Source organism: Pocillopora damicornis, chromosome 1, assembly GCF_964200805.1.
Source record: "Pocillopora damicornis chromosome 1, jaPocDami1.2, whole genome shotgun sequence".
NCBI classification, from domain to species: Eukaryota; Metazoa; Cnidaria; class Anthozoa; order Scleractinia; family Pocilloporidae; genus Pocillopora; species Pocillopora damicornis.
Genome location: NC_142670.1, coordinates 37,549,834 through 37,574,152, shown reverse-complemented (window position 1 = coordinate 37,574,152; position 24,319 = coordinate 37,549,834). Strand labels below are relative to the sequence as shown.

The window sequence follows — 24,319 nt, the reverse complement described above, 5'->3', positions numbered from 1 at the left end:
TGATTCAACGGCGTAGTAAGCTTTGGACGTTAATATCAGGCTAAACATGCTCTCACTACCTTTGCATCGCACAGTGAGCCTCTAAGTGAATATATCTTTCGCCAGTTTTAAGCAATATGTAGGAAAAAACAGTGACTCTTCAGATACGAAAGCTACAGTCGCCCCACCATCCACCCCACCGTGACTATTTGTATCCTAAAAAATTTACCAGAATCACCCCCACGGGGAAGATTTGTCTATCGTCAGTTTTGCCGATGGTTTAAATCTGCCGCTTGTATGATACTAGGAAATTTTGAAAAATCCCACATGTATTTTGAAGCTCTTTCCGCCATTGTTCCAAAGTAGCCGTATACGGTCATTGTTAATCGTTTAACAAAGCCTGCTGTAATCTAAGTTGATCCGCTTTTATTGGTACGTTTTGATAGACACAGTGCATATTTTACTCACCATACATGCAAGAAGTACTGATCCAACACCTACACGTACCTCTCGAGGCTGTTTACCTAAGATTTGCCTATAAACGCCGCCATTTTGGATCTTTTTTAGTAACCGCACCTCCCACCCCTAACATGACAAAGTCTTGCTCCTTTTAAACTCGTGAATTGCGTGCATGCGCGAGAGCGAGTTGTAGATATGATGTGGAGAATGGCACTCGCTCGCTGGCTCGATTGGTCCATTCCTGTAAAACTTTTTTTCGATTTTATGCTTTTGAGTGCATTTGGAAGTTTTTGCCGTGTAATAAACAAACGAAATGGCGACCTTTGTTGCTAAGAATAGTGGTGGGGTGAAAACGAAGCTAATAATAATATTAAAAGAGTCTTTTTTTCGTTTTAGTTTGAACAAGCGGTGCCAGTGATAATCAGGCGTGCGAGGATTCACACTGATATAATAGATCAACCTTCGTTTTTCATAAAATTGTAATTTACAATCCTTGAACTTGAAAACAATCCGAAGATTCATTAAAAGTATCACTTACTCCGAAGCGCTCGGAGTTTACAGGTGTTCAAAAGCTTTTTCTGTTATGGCGTAAGACTGGGGACAAAATCGATCATTACATTTCGTATTGTGTGTTTTTTCTGTGTCAAGCAACAAAAGGTGCCGGCGACTAACGAAATTACAGGTTAACCCGAAAATCAAATAACACCTACCGATTTTCAGTGAATTTTTAAAGAACAATTTTCTTTTAAGTTTCAAGACAATTTGAAGATTCAAAATAAATATTACGTACTAAAGTGCAAAAGTTATACACCACAAAATTGATATATAGGCCTGAAATGAAATTCTATCTTGTTCTTGATTAAACGTTGCCTAGCACGCGACCAAAATCTACCCAGGCGGAAATCCAAAATGACGGTGGCAGTTTGGGCTTAGTTATATCACTCAAAACTCGTTCCCGTTTGTCTCATTTGGCAAAGAGGGAATCACTAATGTTTTCATTAAGACAGTATTGCCTTGATTTTTTCAATATGTACAATGATAGACAGTAAATTTCACTTTTCACCCACATTTATTTCCAACCTTTTCTTTTGAACCAGAAACAAAAATGATATATGTTTAAAACACATGGCATCATCCACCCTTGTCAAATGTAATAGGATGATCATTTCAACTGTAATGCCTTCTTATCCCAACGTTACTTTGTTTCTTTGCTACATTAGCGAACACTGAACTACTGCTCGTACTCAAAATATGACAATCAACCACAAAATTCCCTAAACCAGATAACATTAAACATAATTAACAACGAGTTTGCTCACAGAGGACTTTGATTTGTAACATTTGTAACATCACTTGGCGATCTATCTAAGCAACTGCTAGGAGTAGAGCAACATGAAAGGACATTTTTCTCCTATTGTGGCTTTGTTTTGGCTCTTATTTTCATTTGAATAATGGCGGCATGGGTGTGGACTTCTTTAACATTTATGGGGAGAATTTCGAATGGTTACATCTCTTTAATGTTTGATTGAGCAGTGTTGCCTACAAAGAAATTAGATCCCAATCACTCCTAAGGATTAAAGAGTTAAAAAAAATGATGTTGGAAAATGTACAGACGGATTTAGTGAACGCTCGGAGGAGGTAGCCCTGTGATAAATGCTATCTGCTCTCCTGATGTTGTGTTATGACTCAGCTCCTTTTTAGTTTCTTCAGGGTCTATTTGCCGTTTCCGCTGGCCACCGTACTGTGCATACACCTCTGCCTGACTACGACCGGAAGAGCTCCTGTTAAATGTGTTGAATCTCCATTTCAGCATTTTGTGACGGAAAGCTGCACGAACTTCACTGTTTGTCAGCACGTGCAAGAGAAATATGAGCATACCCTACAAAAGTAAACGGAAATCTTGCGTTTGACAAAGTTCCGTCATTGAACTATAATTCCTTGTATAAATTTAATTTTTAATCCGATGAAATAAACATGCTGTTTTCTTAACAGAAGGCTTCGTGATCCAAATCGATAAATAAAGTGTGGGATTAAAATGGTTTTCCCCGGACAGAGCCCTCTTATACTCAGACCCAGACCCATTTGACCAAAGCGACATGCGTATACGTAATTGGTACAGACCTGCGTAGAGTTAAGAATGGTAAAAACATACTGGAACACCAATCCTGCGTCTGTTACAGCCAAGAGACCAAATACCCAGGTTAAACCCAGCAGAGGACTTAAAATAAGAAATGACTTCAGAGTTTTTCTAAAAGGGAATAAAACGAAAAACTGCTTTCACGTTACAATTTTCTTCTAAAGATATACCATGCCGTATACATTTGGCATGGGAAATTATTTAGTTGGAATCAAGAGAAATCGTTCGAACTATCTATTTAATCTTGAGTGAATAATGGAAAAGATTCTCTTTTGCGAATAATCCATGAAGGTCCAAGGAAAAAGACAAAACGATTTCATGTCAAACTACTTCATCTAAGACTTCATAAAAAAAAAACAACAACAACAACAACAACAACAAACAGATCTCCTAGCTGATTAACCTTTGATTTAGGTAAATTTAAGAGCTGTACGAGCATAAGTTCATAATTCTGCTAGAAAGTTAGTATTTCATTTCTGTAAGTAAAAGAGAAGGCATATTTTGAGGAAAGATGATCATTGGGTGGCATTTTGCCTCTGGAACTCCAAGGAGAGATCTTCCTAACAAAAACATACCTGAAGGTCTTCATTTTAGAAGGATTAGGCTCATGAAGATTTCTGATTTCTCGCAACTCCGCCATGAGTATTACAAAGTTGATCTTAACAAATGAGAATAGCAAAATAAAGACTTTTACCAATTGTCTAGAGGGCAATCATAATAGATGTGTCACGAAGTCGGTCAGCCAGCCAGTTAGTCAGTCAGTCAGAAAATGATGTACGCATTCATTAATTCTGTCATTTATTGATTTCCTCTTTCATTTATTCATTTATCCATTCTTCGTATTTGTCATTTCCGGCTATCAGCTAAGATAACAGTGAAAGCAAAGAGACGGTGGACTTACAATTGTCACAAATAACACCGGGACAATAAAGGCCCAGCTCAAACGCTTCTGGAAGGACAACCAGCAGCTGAAAGTTAATTCAGACGACAGAGCTGTCTAAAAACGCAGCTTATGAGACATTATCTAATGAAAATAAAAAGTTATAATAAAGAATAAAACGCTGTGTACTTACAAGTTTTCATTTGTGTAACTCTCGAGTCCTTTTTCACCGCTTGAGCCAATTATTAGAGAAATAACTATTGGTATGATAGGGAAACCTATAGGATAAGAATGAAAGCAGCTCAATAACTCAGTAACACATAGGCCTACAAGAGTCTAAAATATAAAAATCAGCTCAACAGGTTCAGGGAGCACTACAAAAACAATAACAACGAAAAAATAACAACAACAATAACAACAACAACAACAACAAAAGTAAAACAACAACAGACAAAATACGGTCAACCAGAATACAAGAAGGCCCGTTCCTATCATGCGTTGCACTGGTTGTACTGGCCTCAGTATTCTCTTCCACTTGAAACATGCATCGCTTTCTAGAGCTATACCAAGTAATATCCCTCTTTTCAATTGTAGCTAATAATGACTGGTGCGATATTTTGTGGGATACAAGTAGATATCATCGTCAATATGTTCATCACCGTAGCAATGATATTGTTACATTTCTTACCCCAGCCAAAGAAATAGAAGTATCGCATGTCCACTGTGTTGAATACCTCAACAGTCATGACGTACAGGAAAACTCCCTCCAGAAGCATCCACCCAAACGCTGCCAGATAGAAGTAATGGAGTAAAACAGCCACTAAGATGCACACGGACTGAAATGTGAGACCCAGAAGTAGGCTGATAATTAGAGGCTCCGAGAAAATATCAGGCCAAGAGACTTTGTACTTCATAGAAATCTTAGACCAAAATTGGTTCCAGACAAGGGAACTCGATCGTCTTCTAGAAATACGCAATAGTGTAGACTGAAGTAACGAGAGCCAACTATCTAGCGACAACATGTCTTGAAATTTCTAGTAGAAACTCTCTCTCAATGTTGTACATACACCGCCGTATGGGATGCTCAATTTATCCTGGAGAGATTCGAGAGGATTAGTTTTCGAAACGGGAATTACGTGATGCTATCTCAGTAGTGATCACCTTGGGCAAACGGCCATTTAGGGAACACCGTTGTTCCTCGCTTACGAAGAACGAAGAAACATGTGATTTCAAACGTTTGTTAGCTCACCTTATTACCCGTGGCATCGATTCCGGACAAAAATACTAGTTGAGCGAGAAACAGAGCTGTGCAAAGATTTAGCCTGACTTGGATTCCTTCGTCTTTGATCTTCCTGTTTAAATGCATTCAATAAACGAAATGGGCATGACATTTTTCCTCGCAATCACCTAGTAGTCTAGAGCAAACGCTACTGGGGGGGGGGGGGGATGGAAGAAAGGTGCCTATATAGTTTGTAATATATTATTGGGTCGTTCTCTGCTTGTATTCCATTACTATGAAAGATGTTTAAAAGTTGATTTTAGGAGGTATTTTTGTGTCAAAATACCTCAACTTCAGCCGAAAAAAAAGAGAGATTTTGGTGCAATGGTTCCTCAATTACTAATCTCGTCTTAAAACAAATTTTTTTTAGAAACAAAACAAAACCAGACAACTAGCGCGTTCTGCAAAATAATATTTCTCGCACTTTGATAGTAATTTACGAATCTTGACCTTTACCTTGCTCTCATGTATAGGTAAGACATTTTTTCCTCTTTGTTTGCTTTTGTTTTTTGTTTTTTAGTAGTACTCACATAAATGTCACGTAGACCAAGATAACCATTACTTCCCCACCGAGGGACAAGGAGCAACCAATATAAGTGATGATAAGCAATTCCCTTCTGTGCTCTGGTGGAATGTTATCCTCCTGAGAATCACGAAAATGAGATAAAAATTAGAAACTGGTTTGGAAATTATGATTAACAAGTTATGACTTCGTTAAACATGGAACTTTCTATATGATTAGTCCGTCCATAAACGAATAAAGGGAGAGAATGCAATAAGCTTAGAAAATGCCAAAAAAAAATTCGAGACGCAATCACGGGAACGACAAATAACCTTAGGAGGATGTGCATAAGCGACGCACATACTTTTTTTCTAAGTTCCCGAGAAAGCTAATTAAGACAATTGAAAAGAAAGTTTATAACATCACACCTTAATGTCCTTGTATTGCATTAGAACTGCGAAATTCGTAAGGTGGTTACAACTGCAAACGGTCGATAGCATAGAAGAATCATTCAGTACCGTGCAACCATCAGTTGACCATGAACCGTTCGACGAGCTAAAAATCAGTTGATCATAAAATTTGAATAAGAAAGAAAGAAAGAAAGAGGCAAAGAAAAAAATAAAGAACTTTCACGAGCACCTAATTTAAACAAGTATATAGATATATATACATACAGATTATGACCTACCTGAAATCCTCTATCCAGAAGACACATTTCCTTTCAACAGCTTTTGGATCAATGCTCGGCTACCGGCGAAAGAAGCGTAATGACGTTATGATGTGAAATGGTCCACGTGATGAATTATACTACTTTTTCCATCTAAGCCCAGTCACAATCATAATTCCTTAGCTGATAATTGCATCAAAAAACAATATAGTTTATTTTACCTCGTTGTGACTAAAATGAATGATGATTTTATTTTGAATAGTTTCATTCTGGGGAGGGTCAAGAACAACTCCCACGACATCAGAGATCAGTCTGTAGCTACAAAGACAACATAACAAAATTGTGTGATTATTAGAGAAGTTGAGTGTCAAATATCCAATCCGGGATTGTATATTTTTGCTTCGCTCTGCATTGTGATTTTCTGGAAAACTTGCATCACTCTCTCAAACAATCGCACAGAAAACTAATAACAACAATTATTTTGTCCTCTGCGTTTTCCCTTAATTTGAATTGGGCAGCTTTCTTGGTTTTTGTTTGAGTTCTTATTGGTTACTAAAGGGTATTTTTGGTTTTAGTTCTACGACACTCGATCAAAAAAACGCTCGATCACATCACTAGCTAATCTTATATGAGTATATATCCAGACATTGCCTGACCATTTCCTGACATTTTCCCCCCAAGAATCTGAAAACGTTAATTTGCAAACTGAAAACCTAAAGTTTAAAGGAGCTTTCTAAATATAAAGTGCTGTTTACCGGTATCGGTAAGGTTTCAGCATATGAAAATCTCCTCCCATTTATGCCCTCCCTTGAGTCGCTATTGAAGAACAAACAATTCAAACAGTAATTTTCCACTCATCCAGAAAGGATTCTCTTAACATACACTTAATGGGTTCATCTGAACTAACAAATTCGTACCTGCTTCTGTTATAAGTCCAAAGGCTGTCTTCATTACTTGCATTCTGGTGCAACAATACTGCGATGACCCTTCCTGGAAGAATGGCAAAACAAAAAAAAATACTACGTGAGTAGAGGCAAGCCTCTACTCACGTAGTATTTTTTTTTACTACTGAACACAAACGATAACTTCGCTATTTTTTAAACACCAGCTGATCATGAATATTAGCGCTCAGAAGAAACTCCAATATTTACCTGCGTCTTTAAACACTTTGTGGGTGATAATAATTCTGACCAATCGGCTCTCACTGCTGTTGTTATTTATATCAAAACTTATTTCAACATCAGAGGAAATTCCTTTGGGTACTTTTCTCAACTTAGTATCTATGATATTTCAGAGAAAGAAAAAAAATTAAAAAATCAGTACATAGAGAACGACGAACTCTACCGAATAAGCTTTTTATCGTGGGCTATGACGCTAGAGAATTCGTGACGTCATCCAAGATGGCGGCCATCTTGACAGCTACCATTTTGGAACCCATTTCAAGACAAAAAATAGGTTTTATTTTGGTAGCAATCGTCTCGGAATTTGATCTTAAGCGACCGAATGATTCAGAGGATTTTCAGAAATATTTCAGTGAATTGGCTTAAAATCTGACGGGTTTATTGAAGAGGACATCTTATTTCTTTTCATGTCGTACGTTTTTATCATACCATTATCATTTTTATCAATGATACAGAAATTAAGGCCCATGTTGACACAATAGGTACTTACCCAAATCTGATCCCAAATCTATGTAATAAATATCATTCCCTTCTCTACAATAGCTTTGACAGCAGTTCAGGAGTGTGTCCTCGATTTGGCAGCTTCCGACCAATGTACCATTATGCTCTTCACAAGACCAGGAATATTGTAACGCCTTTGATGCAACGGGAGAACCAAAGAGAGTTAAAGGGTTAATTTAGCCAAATACAACCAGCTGAACTGAGGGAAAGGATCCTTTTTTGTTGAGAAGTGTATGAATGTATTTTACCTGCAATTTTATTTGTGTTCCTTTACTTCGTGAGCACTTTGAAAGCTGCATGAGAAAAAGAAAAAGAAAATGTATCATCGGAGTCAACTTATAAATTAAACGCATTACATTGATAAATCTTTGTTCTCAAATACGCAAAGACACTGAATATACCATGATTTTTATTTACCAGATATTGGAGGCAATGATCTGAAAATTCACCATAATCAGGCTGACCTGGATCCTCTATAATAATATTGTAAAAGAAAAATGAATGACTAGCAATGGCCTGTGTTTTGTCTGCTACACCTCGGTGTAACCTTTTAGCTCCCAGAAGTACATAAGATGCAGCGTTTTTTTATAGTTTTCGATACCTTAGCTGATCAAAGAATGGTGAAACGAACGCAAAGTTGTCTTTACAATTCATTTTACAGATCGACAGGGACGTGTATAGCATCAACTTTTTATGGTAATTTAACGAGTCCAAAATTGATAGAAATGTCATGTCAAGGTTCCTTTTGGAGTTTTGGAATGAGCCGACTGGAATTATTAACAGAAATGATCTATAGGCACAGAAAAAAATCTTCTTAGGAAAGGTGCAATTAAGAGAAATTATCTGAATATTGATAAAGATCGGTAGACCTCACCTCTCGGGTAAGAAGTTAAAACAGGAAGTGCACTGCTGCAGTTCATAGACTTCAGCTTCATCGCAGATTTACTTATGGCATAACAACGATCCGCGGGCCCTGTTCTGTCCACAAGCTCTGGGGATACGTCGACTGAGTTGGTAGGTAGAAGACCCCATTGCAAAAAACCCAGGTTATTGCGTTTTAGAGCAGTCCAGTAATCTAAGTCAGACGACAACTTTGTCTGAGCGTCGCAGAGTTGTTCTATGCTTTCAATTCTTGCCACGGGAGCGTCGGATGTTAATGGATATTCGCTTAAGGCCGAAGTCCAGTCAGAATTAAACAAATCAACTTTTTCGTAACTAATATTTGACGAGTGAGTTTCTGAAAAGCGATAGAATGTTTTCCATAAGCTAGGCCTTAAGAAAATAATACATTTTTAATTAGGTGCTATGTAAAGGCTGATTTTCATATTTGGGAAAACCCTAACTCATCCTAGAAATTTCATTATTTCACGATGTTTTGACCATCCTAGATCTAACCTAAGGTAACAAAAAATTGACGCAAGGCGACAGATTGTAGCAAATTATCAACCGCACTAATTCCTCTTGCACCGCGAAATCGTTACAATCCGATGGACAATCAAATGGTATATCGTCAGTTGGAAGAAGTGTAGAAGTCGTGTTAAAAAATTATTCTTAAAACTCTACAAGATAATCCATTTATTGTAGAATGCATTTAGATATCTGATATGCCACCTTAATATCCTCTCTACTTCGTTTAGAATCATTCCATTGCAATGATCCATTAGAAAGCAGACCACCTGTACGATGCATCAGTCAGCGCTCATTTTAGATACCTTTGTAAATGTTAAAGTCGGGCACAAAATCATATCCAAAATTATCCTTGGTTCATTTGAAAGTAAAATCAAATAAATGCAAATTTCGGTTTAAATTCAAGACTAATTTCCCTCTCCTCGTCTACTCATTAAATGGAATATTTTTCTCCCGATGAGACGTAAAAGAAATATTTATCATTTATTTATTGCTATCAAATAAAAGATTTTTCTTAACAGAAGAGCCTTCAAATTTAAGATTCACTTCACATCATATATTTTACTCGATCTAATACAGCCCAAAACATAATTCTAGGAAACATAATTGGCGTGATGTCATATTGTGTAGACATTGGCATGGCGGTTATCTTTGGCAGACACTGTATGCACTCCTAAATAGCATTTTTGTCGAGCTTTTATTTCCCTTTTTTTTTTACGTTTTCTAGGACCCTATACTAAAACTACATGACAACAACGGTTCCTTCCTTAGAATTGTAAGCTGAAGAAACTGGAATATTATGGAAAAATAACTTTAACTCTTGACCACAGACAGTCCATTTAAAGTTCCATATGTAGTAACGAGGAACCGAAGTGATATGCTTATTGTGATTTTTACTGTTCAAAAAAGTGGAATCCAAGAGGAACTACGATTGGGTTCGGATTAAAGATTATAAAGTGAAGCGAAGTTAAATAGCATATGATAAGATAACGAAAGTAGATCTGATTCAGAGCGGTGAAATAGCTTGAAGATGTTAGTGATGCCGTAAAACGTCTGGAGTTTCGAGGAGAACTTTGTCACTACGATCATTTCCAACGTCTATAATTTAAGATTTTTCTACGGATCAAGTTTTGAAGGCACTTGATATTTCCTGAATAACATATACTAACGCTGAATAACCATCCATGTCAAAACAAACAGTTCACTAGAGGGTTATATTTAGCAATCAAAAAGTATTAACCAGTGACAGAGACTTGCTTTAAATAGCAGGAGAAGCAAAAGAAAATAAATGAAAATAATCTAAAAATACGAAATTTTTATTATGAAAATGTTCTTTTGCTGTATTTACACGTTGTCTAAAATTTGGTGTTCGTTGCAAGATAAGCATGTCGCTTGATTGCCTTTCCGTGTTGAATTACTAATAACCGTATATCCTCTTCGTCTTCAATTAAAAGAGAAAAGCAAAGCGCAATATCACCGAAAAGTAGCTCTTACCTTGAAAGAAGTGAACTAGCAAAGTCAGTAACATTTGAAAACGCAACCGAGTTGAATCCTGTCCCGCTTGATTCATCTTCCATCCGTCGGTTGAACTAAAGAGGAAACTGGTCTTATTTAAACGCATACATAAATTAAACTATCTGTCAAAAATCCATTAACGTAACTGAGTTTCTAGACGTCGCGGTATATTTCAACTACGATCAATTCTGCTTGTAAGGACTCAAATTTCGAAAGCATTTAGAATTTTTCCGTTATCGACACAATTTTAGAATATACCTAAAAATACTACTGTAATGACTATATCTTACTCATAATCATAACTACTGTCGCATGTTAAACAGTTGACTTGATTAAATTCAAGGTAAAGCGACGGCATATTGGCCAAAGTTTTGAACGGACACGATAGTAGAAACATCTCCTTGAAATCCAATTGACTTCTTTCGAACCAAACCCTGGTTTTCTTACACAATATTTAGAGATGGGGTATTCTTTTTAAAAGAGTTTTTGAATGTGACTCATGGCAATTTGGCATGTTGGCAACATCGTGAACTGTACGATGGCGATACTAAAGAGAAGAAAAAACTTAAAGCTTTCCCAAATTGTCAGCATTTCTCCCCGAAGGTCCTTAACTGTTAATTAAGTCTTAGAGAATCGTATCGCACAGATAACAGGGTTCTTAAGAAAATCTGCTCTACAGCTATTTGCAAAGCTGAATTAGACGAAACTTCATTTGCATTATGGTACACATGTATGACTCTGCAGTACACCTGCTTGCGTTTCCAGTTAGAGTTGTTATATAACTTCAAAAGCTTTATTTACGACAGCAAGTTGTGCATCAATGGCTCCGACATCAACTATTTTTGGCTGCATTATCATGCTAATAAACATATCCTGTACCTGAACCTTCTGGGCAGACTTTTTATTTATATTTCGATGAGTAAGAACAAGGAAGCAGCATTCCGAGTTATACTTTTGCATGTTTGGTATATAGCACACGCTCAGAAAGCACTAACGCAGTGCGCAGTGTTCTAAACCCTGAACGAAGTCATTTTAAGCTTCTCAACAGATTGCATGTTGAAAAATAATAAATTTGAAAACAATGCATAATAGAGAATAAGAAAGACAAAATAAAAAACGTTTGTGAACCAAGAGAATAGTTGGCCCATTATCATATTTATGATCGCATCCCGACGACTCAGTTATTAAAGTACAGCGTCATTTCACAATCTAGCCAGTGTACATGTGATTCTTACTCCATGATGTAAACTGAAAAAAAATAGCGCACTCATTCATATGCTGGTTTCGCGACAACATTGTGGAGTCATGCTCAGAGCAACAGAAATCGGTTTAACTTATGAGTATTACAATGCAAAACGATACCATTTTTTATTTGAAAACGTATCCTTCTGGAGCTATGACTCATTCAAAATACGAATGCGTGTAAACGACATAAATAATTAAATCCATCACACATATAATACAAAACAAAACTGTTTGAGTACAGTGGTTTCTTTAAGACTTTCACGCAGAAAGAAATTATTAATGGTGGTGAAAAATGATATGAGTTAATGATTGTGAGGAAAAGCTTTCGTAAGAAGAGCTTTCAAAAGAGTCATGCATGTAATAAACACTCGCAATTTCTGGAAACTTACAAACACTGAGTTCCGCGTTTCATTCTCGTTCAGTTCTGATCATGAATTAAAAAGGGTTTTGTTCTTTCGGTGGATTCAAGAGATAGAGATTATTCTACTTTACTAAGTAAAATTCAACTGAACGACAGCACATCTTGTTGGAAGGGAAATCCAGGCTCTAGTAGACTTTTACCCTAAATACAAGTTGAAAACGTGCTGTTATAATCGATCGTTGACATCATCATTGATATTTTGTAGTATTTCCTGTGAGAGGCAAGGTGGTTGATAAAGATAGTTTGATAATGTAACCCGAGCACTTGTTGACGCAGTTCGATGACTCTGCTTTTATGCTCATATGGCATAGAATTTCATGTTTTGCAGACGCTGCCAACGAGGAAAGAATTATGGTCTAAAGTATGTCTTGGCAGTTATTGCGTCACGTTTATAAATTTTTTCTCCCCTAAAACATACTGCCGCAACAGAAGAAAGTTTGATTTTTCTTTACATAACGATTTAAGTCTCTTACCTACATCAGTTTGAAGGTAAATTTTTATTACCTAATACAATCAGGTTATATCAGAAGAATTGGAGACGTAAACGTATATCCCTATGGATATCATTCAATGCAAAACAGATCGATATGCCGACCCCTAAGGAAATAGGTTTTGAGTAAAAAAGATGACTTCTTATGATAAAAAACCATGCACTACGGTATCAAATTAAAATCGACAATTTCAAGGAGGAGAATGACTAGTTTCCTAACAACAAACTATTTTAACCTCCGATTTAAGAACAATATAAACTGTCTGGTGACTTTCCCTCTGATAAAAAGTTTTCTTGTCAAAAACCGACAGAGGTTAAAAAAATAATGTTGAAAGAGGATAAGGCTAACGCATGTCGTACACGTACCCTAAGTTCTCAGGGGCATGCGTGTCCCTCGTTGCAGTCAAAGTACTGATCGTCTGCATTTCGCTAATATATTAAAAACAATGTATTAGAATTGATTTTCTACATGATTCAACGGCGCAGTAAGCTTTGGACGTTAATATCAGGCTAAACATGCTCTCATTACCTTTGCATCGCACAGTGAGCCTCTAAGTGAATATATCTTTCGCCAGTTTTAAGCAATATGTAGGAAAAAACAGTGACTCTTCAGATACGAAAGCTACAGTCGCCCCACCATCCACCCCACCGTGACTATTTGTATCCTAAAAAATTTACCAGAATCACCCCCACGGGGAGGATTTGTCTATCGTCAGTTTTGCCGATGGTTTAAATCTGCCGCTTGTATGATACTAGGAAATTTTGAAAAATCCCGCATGTACTTTGAAGCTCTTTCCGCCATTGTTCCAAAGTAGCCGTATACGGTCATTGTTAATCGTTTAACAAAGCCTGCTGTAATCTAAGTTGATCCGCTTTTCTTGGTACGTTTTAACAGACACAGTGCATATTTTACTCACCATACATGGAAGAAGTACTGATCCAACACCTACACGTACCTCTCGAGGCTGTTTACCTAAGATTTGCCTATAAACGCCGCCATTTTGGATCTTCTTTAGTAACCGCGCCTCCCACCCCTAACATGACAAAGTCTTGCTCCTTTTCAACTCGTGAATTGCGCACATGCGCAAGAGCGAGTTGTAGATATGATGTGGAGAATGGCACTCGCTCGCTGGCTCGATTGGTCGATTCCTGTAAAACTTTTTTTCAATTTTAGGCTTTTGAGTGCATTTGATAGTTTTTGGCGTGTAATAAACAAACGAAATGGCGACCTTTGTTGCTAAGAATAGTGGTGGAGTGAAAACGAAGCTAATAATAATCTTAAAAGAGTTTTTTTTTTTCGTTTTAGTTTGAACAAGCGGCGCCAGTGATTGGCAGGCGTGCAAGGATTCACACTGAAATAATAGATCAACCTTCGTTTTTCATAAAATTGTAATTTACAATCCTTGAACTTGAAAACAATCCGAAGATTCATTAAAAGTATCACTTACTCCGAAGCGCTCGGAGTTTACAGGTGTTCAAAAGCTTTTTCTGTTATGGCGTAAGATTGGGGACAAAATCGATCATTACATTTCGTATTGTGTGTTTTTTCTGTGTCAAGCAACAAAAGGTGCCGGCGACTAACGAAATTACAGGTTAACCCGAAAATTAAATAACACCTACCGATTTTCAGTGAATTTTTAAAGGAAAATTTTCTTTTAAGTTTCAAGATAATTTGAAGATTCAAAATAAATATTACGTACTAAAATGCAAAAGTTATACACCACAAAATTGATATATTGGCCTGAAATGAAATTCTATCTTGTTCTTGATTAAACGTTGCCTAGCACGCGACCAAAATCTACCCAGGCGGAAATCCAAAATGACGGTGGCAGTTTGGGCTTAGTTATATCACTCAAAACTCGTTCCCGTTTATCTCATTTGATAAAGAGGGAATCACTAATATTTTCATCAAGACAGTATTGCCTTGATTTACCAATATTTACAATAATAGACAGTAAATTTCACTTTTCACCCACATTTACTTCCAAACTTTTTCTTTTGAACCAGAAACAAAAATGATATATGTTTAAAACACATGGCATCATCCACCCTTGTCAAATGTAATAGCATGATCATTTCAATTGTAATGCCTTCTTATCCCAACGTTACTTTGTTTCTTTGCTACATTAGCGAACACTGAACTACTGCTCGTACTCAAAATATGACAATCAACCACAAAATTCCCTAAACCAGATAACATTAAACATAATCCAAAAAATCATGTAGGTCATCTGTCAATTCACGAGTTTGCTCACAGAGCACTTTGATTTGTAACATTTTGTAACACCACTTGGCGATCTATCTAAGCAGTTGCTAGGAGTAGAGCAACATGAAAGGATATTTTTCTCGTATTGTGGCTTTGTTTTGGCTCTTATTTTCTTTTGAATAATGAGGGCCTGGGTGTGGACTTCTTTAACATTTATGGGGAGAATTTCGAATGGTTAAATCTCTTTAATGTTTGATTGAGCAGTGTTGCCTACAGAGAAATTAGATCCCAGTCACTCCTAAGGATTTAGGAGTTAAAAAAATGATGTTGGAAAATGTACAGACGGATTTAGTGAACGCTCGGAGGAGGTAGCCTTGTGATAAATGCTATCTGCTCTCCTGATGTTGTGTTATGACTCAGCTCCTTTTTAGTTTCTTCAGGGTCTATTTGCCGTTTCCGCTGGCCACCTTACTGTGCATACACCTCTGTCTGACTACGACCGGAAGAGCTGCTGTGAAATGTGTTGAATCTCCATTTCAGCACTTTGTGACGGAAAGCTGCACGAACTTCACTGTTTCTCAGCACGAGCAAGAGAAATATGAGCATACCCTACAAAAGTAATAGGAAATCTTGTGTTTGACAAAGTTTCGTCATTGAACTATAATTCCTTGTATAAATTTAATTTTATCAAAATCCGAGGAATAAACGGACTGTTTTCTTAACAGAAGGCTTCGTGATCCGAATCGATAAATAAAGTGTGGGATTAAAATGATTTTCCCAGAGCCCTCTTATACTCAGACCCAGACCCATCTGACTAAAGCGACGTGCGTATACGTAATTGGTACAGACCTGCGTAGAGTTAAGAATGGTAAAAACATACTGGAACACCAATCCTGCGTCTGTTACAGCCAAGAGACCAAATATCCACGTTAAACCCAGCAGAGGACTTAAAATAAGAAATGACTTCAGAGTTTTCCTAAAAGGGAATAAAACGAAAAACTGCTTTCACGTTACAATTTTCTTCTTGAGATATACCATGCTATATACATTTCGCATGGAAAATTATTTAATTGGAATCAGGAGAAATCGTTCGAACTATCTATTTAATCATGAGTGAATAACGGAAAAGATTCTCTTTTGCGAATAATCCATGAAGGTCCAAGGAAAAAAGACAAAACGATTTCATGTCAAACTTCTTCATCTAAGACTTCATGAAAAAACAACAACAACAACAACAAACAGATCTCCTAGCTGATTCACGTTTGATTTAGGTAAATTTAAGAGCTGTACGAGCACAAGTTCATAATTCTGCTAGAAAGTTAGTATTTCATTTCTGTAAGTAAAAGAGAAGACATATTTTGAGGAAAGATGATCATTGGGTGGCATTTTGCCTCTGAAAACTCCTAACAAAAACATACCTGAAGGTCTTCATTTTAGAAGGATTAGGCTCATGAAGATTTCTGATTTCTCGCAACACCGCCATGAGTATTACAAAGTTGACCTTAACAAATGAGAATGGCAAAATAAAGACTTTTACCAATTGTGTAGAGGGCAATCATAATAGATGTGTCACGAAGTCGGTCAGCCAGCCAGTTAGTCAGTCAGTCAGAAAATGATGCACGCATTCATTAATTCTGTCATTTATTAATTTCCTCTTTCATTTATTCATTTATCCATTCTTCGTGTTTGTCATTTCCGGCTATCAACTAAGATAACAGTGAAAGCAAAGAGACGGTGGACTTACAATTGTCACAAATAACACCGGGACAATAAAGGCCCAGCTCAAACGCTTCTGAAAGAACAACCAGCAGCTGAAAGTTAATTTAGACGACAGAGCTGTCTAAAAACGCACCTTATGAGACATATAATGAAAATAAAAAGTTATAATGAAGAATAAAACGCTGTGTACTTACAAGTTTTCATTTGTGTAACTCTCAAGTCCTTTTTCACCGCTTGAGCCAATTATTAGAGAAATAACTATTGGTATGATAGGGAAACCTATAGGATAAGAAATGGAAGCAGCTCAATAACTCAGTAACACAAAGGCCTACAAGAGTCTAAAATATAAAAATCAGGTCAACAGGTTCAGGGAGCACTACAAAAACAATAGCAACGAAAAAATAACAACAACAATAACAACAACAACAACAACAAAAGTAAAACAACAACAACAGACAAGATACGGTCAACCAGAATACAAGAAGGCCCGTTCCTATCATGCGTTGCAGCGGTTGTACTGGCCTCAGTATTCTCTTCCACGTGAAATATGCATCGCTTTCTAGAGCTATACCAAGTAATATCCCTCTTTTCAATTGTAGCTAATAACGACTCGTGCGATATTTTGTGGTGTACAAGTAGATATCATCGCCAATATTTTCATCACCGTAGCAATGATATTGTTACATTTCTTACCCCAGCCAAAGAAATAGAGGTATCGCATGTCCACTGTGTTGAATACCTCAACAATCATTACGTACAGGAAAACTCCCTCCAGAAGCATCCACCCAAACGCTGCCAGATAGAAGTAATGGAGTAAAACAGCCACTAAGATGCACACGGACTGAAATGTGAGACCCAGAAGTAGGCTGATAATTGGAGGCTCCGAGCAAATATCAGGCCAAGAGACTATGTACTTTATAGAGATATTAGACCAAAATTGGCTCCGGACAAGGGAACTCGATCGTCTTCTAGAAATACGCAATAGTGTAGACTGAAGTAACGAGAGCCAACTATCTAGCGACAACATGTCTTGAAATTTCTAGTAGAAACTCTCTCTCAATGTTGTACATACACCGCCGTATGGGATGCTCAATTTATCCTGGAGAGATTCGAGAGGATTGGTTTTCGGAACGGGAATAACATGATGCTATCTCAGTAGTGATCATTTGGGCAGGCGGCCATTTAGGGAACACCGTTATTCCTCGCTTACGAAGAACGAAGAAATATGTGATTTCAAACGTTTGTTAGCTCACCTTATTACTCGTGGCATCGATTCCGGACAAAAATACTAGTTGAGCGAGAAACAGAGCTGTGCAAAGATTTAGCCTGACTTGGATTCCTTCGTCTTTGATCTTCCTGTTTAAATGCATTCAATAAACGAAATGGGCATGACATTTTTCCTCGCAATCACCTAGTAGTCTAGAGCAAACGCTACTTGGGGGGGGGGGGGGGGTGGAAGAAAGGTGCCTATATAGTTTGTAATATATTATTGGGTTGTTCTCTGCTTGTATTCCATGACTATGAAAGATGTTTAAAAGTTGATTTTAGTAGCTATTTTTGTGTCAAAATGCCTCAACTTCAGTCGAAAAAAAACGAGAGATTTCGGTGCAATGGTTCCTCAATTACTAATCTCGTCTTAAAACATTTTTTTAGAAACAAAACAAAAACAGACAACTAGCGCGTTCTGCAAAATAATATTTCTCGCACTTTGATAGTAATTTACGAATCTAGAGATTTACCTTGCTCTCATGTATAGGTAAGATATTTTTTCTTTTTTTTTTTGCTTTTATTTTTTGTTTTTTAGTAGTACTCACATAAATGTCACGTAGACGAAGATAACCATTACTTCCCCAACGAGGGACAAGGAGCAACCAATATAGGTGATGATAAGCAATGCCCTTCTGTGCTCTGGTGGAATGTTATCCTCCTGAGAATCACGGAAATGAGATAAAAATTGGAAACTGCTTTGGAAATTATGACTAACAAGTTATGACTTCGTTAAACATGGAACTTTTTATATGATTAGTCTGTCCATAAAAAAATAAAGGGGGACAATGCAATAAGCCTAGAAAATGCCAAAAAAAAATTCGAGACGCAATCACGGGAACGACAAATAACCTTAGGAGGATGTGCATAAGCGACACATATTTTTTTTTCTTAGTTCCCGACAGAGCTAATTAAGACAATTGAAAAGAAAGTTTATAACATCACACCTTAATGTCCTTGTATTGCATTAGAACTGCGAAATTCGTAAGGTGGTTACAACTGCAAACGGTCGATAGCATCGAAGAATCATTCAGTACCGTGCAACCATCAGTTGACCATGAAGCGTTCGACGAGCTAAAAATCAGTTGATCATAAAATTTGAATAAGAAAGAAAGAAAGAGGCAAAGAAAAAAAATAAAGAACTTTCACGAGCACCTAATGTAAACAAGTATATAGATATATACACAAACAGATTGATGGAATAATCAAAATGACCTACCTGAAATCCTCCATCCAGAAGACACATTTCCTTTCAACAGCTTTTGGATCGATGCTCGGCTACCGGCGAAAGAAGTGTAATGACGTTATGATGTGAAATGGTCCACGTGATGAATTATACTAGTTTTTCCATCTAAGCCCAGTTACAATCATAATTCCTTAGCTGATAATTGCTTCAAAAAACAATATATTTTTTTTTTACCTCGTTGTGACTAAAATGAATGATGAATTTATTTTGAATAGTTTCATTCTGGGGAGGGTCAAGAACAACTCCCACGACATCAGAGATCAGTCTGTAGCTACAAAGACAACATAACAAAATTGTGTGATTATTAGAGAAGTTGAGTGTCAAATATCCAATCCGGGATTGTATATTTTTGCTTCGCTCTGCATTGTTTTTTTTTCTGGAAAACTTGCACCACTCTCTCAAACAATCGCACGCAAAACTAATAACAACAATTATTTTGTCCTCTGAGTTTTCCCTTAAGTTGAATTGGGCAGCTTTCTTGGTTTTTGTTTGAGTTCTTATTGGTTACTAAAGGGTATTTTTTGGTTTTAGTTCTACGACACTCGATCAAAAAAACGCTCGATCACATCACTAGTTAATCTTATATGAGTATTTATCCAGACATTGCCTGACCATTTCCTGACATTTTCCCCACAAGAATCTGAAAACGTTAATTTGCAAACTGAAAACCTAAAGTTTAAAGGAACTTTCTAAATATAAAGTGCTGTTTACCGGTATCGGTAAGGTTTTAGCATATGAAAATCTCCTCCCATTTATGCCCTCCCTTGAGTTGCTATTGAAGAACAAACAATTCAAACAGTAATTTTCCACTCATCCAGAAAGGGCTTTCTTAACATACATTTAACGTGTTCATCTAAACTAACAAATTCGTACCTGCTTCTGTTATAAGTCCAAAGGCTGTCTTCATTACTTGCCTTCTGGTGCAACAATACTGCGATGACCCTTCCTGGAAGAATGGCAAAACAAAAAAAAAACACTACGTGAGTAGAAGCTTTCCTACTGAACACAAACGATAACTTCGCTATTTTTTTAACACTAGCTGATTATGAATGTTAGCTCTCAGAAGAAACTCCAATATTTACCTGCGTCTTTAAACACTTTGTGGGTGATAATAATTCTGACCAATCGGCTCTCACTGCTGTTATTATTTATATCAAAACTTATTTCAACATCAGAGGAAATTCCTATGGGTACTTTTCTCAACTTAGTATCTATGATATTTCAGAGAAAAAAAATTGAAAAATCAGTACATAGAGAACGACGAACTCTACCGAATAAGCTTTTTATCGTGGGCTATGACGCTAGAGAATTCGTGACGTCATCCAAGATGGCGGCCATCTTGACAGCCACCATTTTGGAACCCATTTCAAGACAAAAAATATTTTTTTACTTTTATTTTGGTAGCAATTGTCTCGGAATTTGATCTTAAGCGACCGAATGATTCAGAGGATTTTCAGAAATTGAACTGGCTTAAAATCTGACGGGTTTATTGAAGAGGACATCTTATTTCTTTTCATGTCGCACGTTTTTATCATACCATTATCATTTTTATCAATGATACAGAAATTAAGGCCCGTGTTGACACAAAAGGTACTTACCCAAATCTGATCCCGTATCTATGTAATAAATATCATTCCCTTCTCTACAATAGCTTTGACAGCAGTCTAGGAGTGTATTCTCGATTTGGCAGCTACCGACCAATGTACCATTATGCTCTTCACAAGATCAGGAATATTGTAACGCCTTTGATGCAACGGGAGAACCATAGAGAGTTAAAGGGTTAATTTAGCCAAATACAACCAGCTGAACTGAGGGCAAGGATCCTTTTTTGTTGAGAAGTGTATGAATGTATTTTACCTGCAATTTTATATGAGTTCCTTTACTTGGTGAGCACTTTGAAAGCTGCATGAGAAAAAGAAAAAGAAAATGTTTCATCGGAGTCAACTTATGAATTAAACGCATTACATTGATAAATCTTTGTTCTCAAATAAGCAAAGCCACTGAATATACCATGATTTTTATTTACCAGATATTGGAGGCAATGATCTGAAAATTCACCATAATCAGGTTGACCTGGATCTTCCATAATAATATTGTAAAAGAAAAATGAATGATAAGCAATGGCCTGTGTTTTGTCTGCTACACCTCGGTGTAACCCTTTAGCTCCCAGAAGTACATAAGATGCAGCGTTTTTTTACAGTTTTCGATACCTTAGCTGATCAAAGAATGGTGAAACGAAGGCAAAGTTGTCTTTACAATTCATTTTATAGATCGACAGGGACGTGTATAGCATCAACTTTTTATGGTAATTTAACGAGTCCAAAATTGACAGAAATGTCACGTCAAGGTTCCTTTTGGAGTTTTGGAATGAGCTGACTGGAATTATTAACAGAAATGATCTATAGGCACAGAAAAAAATCTTCGTAGGAAAGGTGCAATTAAGATAATTTATCTAAATATTGATAAAGATCGGTAGACCTCACCTTCCAGGTGAGAAGTTAAAACAGGAAGTGCACTGCTGCAGTTCATAGACTTCAGCTTCATCGCAGATTTAGTTATGGCATAACAACGATCCGCGGGCCCTGTTCTGTCCACAAGCTCTAGGGATACGTCGACTGAGTTGGTAGGTAGAAGACCCCATTGCAACAAACCCAGGTTATTGCGTTTTAGAGCAGTCCAGTAATCTAAGTCAGACGACAACTTTGTCTGAGCGTCGCAGAGTTGTTCTATGCTTTCAATTCTTGCCACGGGAGCCTTGGATGTTAATGGATATTCGCTTAAGGCCGAAGTCCAGTTAGAATTAAGCAAATCAACTTTTTCGTAACTAATATTTGACGAGTGAGTTTCTGAAAAGCGATAGAATGTTTTCCATAAGCTAGGCCTTAAGAAAATAATATATTTTTAAATAGGTGCTAAATAAAGGCTGATTTTCATATTTGGGAAAACCCTAACTCATCCTAGAAATTTCATTATTTCACGATGTTTTGACCATCCTAGATCTAACCTAAGATAACAAAAAATTGACGCAAGGCGACAGATTGTAGCAAATTATCAACCGCACTAATTCCTCTTACACTGCGAAATCGTTACAATCCGATGGACAATCAAATGGCAGATCGTCAGTTGGAAGAAGTGTAGAAGTCGTTAAAAAATTATTCTTAAAACTCTGCAAGATAATCCATTTATTGTAGAGTGCATTTAGATATCTGATATACCACCTTAATATCCTCTCTACTTCGTTTAGAATCATTCCATTGAACTGATCCATTAGAAAGCAGACCACCTGTACGATGCATCAGTCAGCGCTCATTTTAGATACCTTTGTAAATGTTAAAGTCGGGCACAAAATCTTATCCAAAATTATCCTTGGTTCATTTGAAAGTAAAATCAAATAAATGCAAATTTCGGTTTAAATTCAAGACTAATTTCCCTCTCCTCGTCTACTCATTAAATGGAATATTTTTCTCCCGATGAGACGTAAAAGAAATATTTATCATTTATTTATTGCTATCAAATAAAAGATTTTTCTTAACAGAAGAGCCTTCAAATTTAAGATTCACATCACATCATATATTTTGCACGATCTAATGCAGCCCAAAACATAATTCTAGGAAACATAATTGGCGTGATGTCATATTGTGTAGACATTGGCATGGCGGTTATCTTTGGCTGACACTGTATGCACTCCTAAATAGCATTTTTGTCGAGCTTTTATTTCCTTTTTTTTTTTTACATATTTTAGGACCCTATACTAAAACAACATGACAACAACGGTTCCTTCCTTAGAATTGTAAGCTGAAGAAACTGGAATATTATGGAAAAATAACTTTAACTCTTGACCACAGACAGTCCATTTAAAGTTCCATATGTAGTAACGAGGAACCGAAGTGATATGCTTATTGTGATTTTTACTGTTCAAAAAAGTGGAATCCAAGAGAAACTACGATTGGGTTCGGATTAAAGATTATAAAGTGAAGCGGGTCCTTAACTAATGGGATTTCGCTGAAGTTAAATAGCATATGATAAGATAACGAAAGTAGATCTGATTCAGAGCGGTGAAATAGCTTGAAGATGTTAGTGATGCCGTAAAACGTCTGGAGTTTCGAGGAGAAAAGCATAGCGCAATATCACCGAAAAGTAGCTCTTACCTTAAAAAAAGTGAACTAGCAAAGTCAGTAACATTTGAAAACGCAACCGAAATGAATCCTGTCCCGCGTGATTCATCTTCCATCCGTCGGTTGAACTAACGAGGAAACTGATCTTATTTAAACGCATACATAAATTAAACCATCTGTCAAAAATCCATTAACGTAACTGAGCTTCTAGACGTCGCGGTATATTTCAACTACGATCAATTCTGCTTGTAAGGACTCAAATTTCGAAAGCATTTAGAATTTTTCCGTTATCGACACAATTTTAGAATATACCTAAAAATACTACTGTAATGACTATATCTTACTCATAATCATAACTACTGTCGCATGTTAAACAGTTGACTTGATTAAATTCAAGGTAAAGCGACGGCATATTGGCCAAAGTTTTGAACGGAAACGATAGTAGAAACATCTCCTTGAAATCCAATTGACTTCTTTCGAACCAAACCCTGGTTTTCTTACACAATATTTATAGATGGGGTATTCTTTTTAAAAGAGTTTTTGAATGTGACTTATGGCAATTTGGCATGTTGGCAACATCGTGAACTGTACGATGGCGATACTAAAGAGGAGAAAAAACTTAAAGCTTTCCCAAATTGTCGGCATTTCTCCCCGAAGGTCCTTAACTATTAATTAAGTCTTAGAGAATCGTATCGCACAGATAACAGGGTTCTTACGAAAATCTGCTCTACAGCTATTTGCAAAGCTGAAGTAGACGAAACTTCATTTGCATTATGGTACACATGTATGACTCTGCAGTACACCTGCTTGCGTTTCCAGTTAGAGTTGTTATATAACTTCAAAAGCTTTATTTACGACAGCAAGTTGTGCATCAATGGCTCCGAAATCAGCTATTTTTGGCTGCATTATCATGCTAATAAACATATCCTGTACCCGTGAACCTTCTGGGCAGACTTGTTGTTTATATTTCGACAAGTAATATTTATATTTTTGCATGTTTGGTATATAGCACACGCTCAGAAAGCACTAACGCAGTGCACAGTGTTCTAAACCCTGAACGAAGTCATTTTAAGCTTCTAAACAGATTGCATGTTGAAAAATAAT

The 24,319-nt window shown here is 36.8% G+C and overlaps 2 protein-coding genes across 3 annotated transcripts; both read right to left on the bottom strand.

Annotated features, from left to right (window-relative positions):
- Positions 1-1,488: 1,488 nt before the first annotated feature.
- Positions 1,489-13,218, bottom strand: LOC149053659 (adhesion G protein-coupled receptor L2-like). 2 transcript variants are annotated; one of them, XM_089210000.1, is made up of 19 exons: positions 13,030-13,218; positions 10,487-10,581; positions 8,460-8,822; positions 8,003-8,058; positions 7,834-7,878; positions 7,575-7,719; positions 7,055-7,183; positions 6,821-6,893; positions 6,125-6,221; positions 5,925-5,983; positions 5,665-5,791; positions 5,265-5,377; positions 4,705-4,807; positions 4,144-4,291; positions 3,649-3,733; positions 3,477-3,543; positions 3,151-3,233; positions 2,560-2,686; positions 1,489-2,317 (listed from the first exon to the last, which is right to left on the bottom strand). In XM_089210000.1, the coding sequence occupies exons 1-19, from the start codon at positions 13,086-13,088 to the stop codon at positions 2,057-2,059; spliced, it is 2,235 nt and encodes a 744-aa protein (XP_089066126.1). In that variant the 5' UTR covers positions 13,089-13,218; the 3' UTR covers positions 1,489-2,056. The 2 variants fall into 2 exon arrangements, with proteins under 2 accessions (XP_089066126.1, XP_089066122.1); XM_089209996.1 differs by lacking the exon at positions 13,030-13,218 and adding an exon at positions 10,798-11,177.
- A 1,404-nt stretch (positions 13,219-14,622) lies between these two features.
- Positions 14,623-20,843, bottom strand: LOC149053658 (adhesion G protein-coupled receptor D1-like). Its single transcript, XM_089210055.1, has 11 exons — positions 20,699-20,843; positions 20,183-20,311; positions 19,974-20,046; positions 19,275-19,371; positions 19,074-19,132; positions 18,802-18,928; positions 18,403-18,515; positions 17,842-17,944; positions 17,282-17,429; positions 15,719-16,867; positions 14,623-15,478 (listed from the first exon to the last, which is right to left on the bottom strand). The coding sequence occupies exons 5-10, from the start codon at positions 19,085-19,087 to the stop codon at positions 16,779-16,781; spliced, it is 594 nt and encodes a 197-aa protein (XP_089066181.1). The 5' UTR covers positions 19,088-19,132; positions 19,275-19,371; positions 19,974-20,046; positions 20,183-20,311; positions 20,699-20,843; the 3' UTR covers positions 14,623-15,478; positions 15,719-16,778.
- Positions 20,844-24,319: the final 3,476 nt, after the last annotated feature.

What these genes read in the sequence shown, in the direction of transcription:
- LOC149053659 (XM_089209996.1), bottom strand. Translation starts at nt 10,904, where the DNA reads ATGTTTCTACTATCGTGTCCGTTCAAAACTTTGGCCAATATGCCGTCG. An exon ending in AGTTACACAAATGAAAACTT is followed by an intron (nt 3,544 to 3,648) that starts GTAAGTACACAG and finishes ATTAACTTTCAG; the next exon opens with CTGCTGGTTGTCCTTCCAGA. An exon ending in CGGTGTTATTTGTGACAATT is followed by an intron (nt 3,234 to 3,476) that starts GTAAGTCCACCG and finishes TCATTTGTTAAG; the next exon opens with ATCAACTTTGTAATACTCAT.
- LOC149053658 (XM_089210055.1), bottom strand. An exon ending in TGCAATACAAGGACATTAAG is followed by an intron (nt 18,516 to 18,801) that starts GTGTGATGTTAT and finishes CGTGATTCTCAG; the next exon opens with GAGGATAACATTCCACCAGA. An exon ending in TTCGTCTACGTGACATTTAT is followed by an intron (nt 17,945 to 18,402) that starts GTGAGTACTACT and finishes GCATTTAAACAG; the next exon opens with GAAGATCAAAGACGAAGGAA.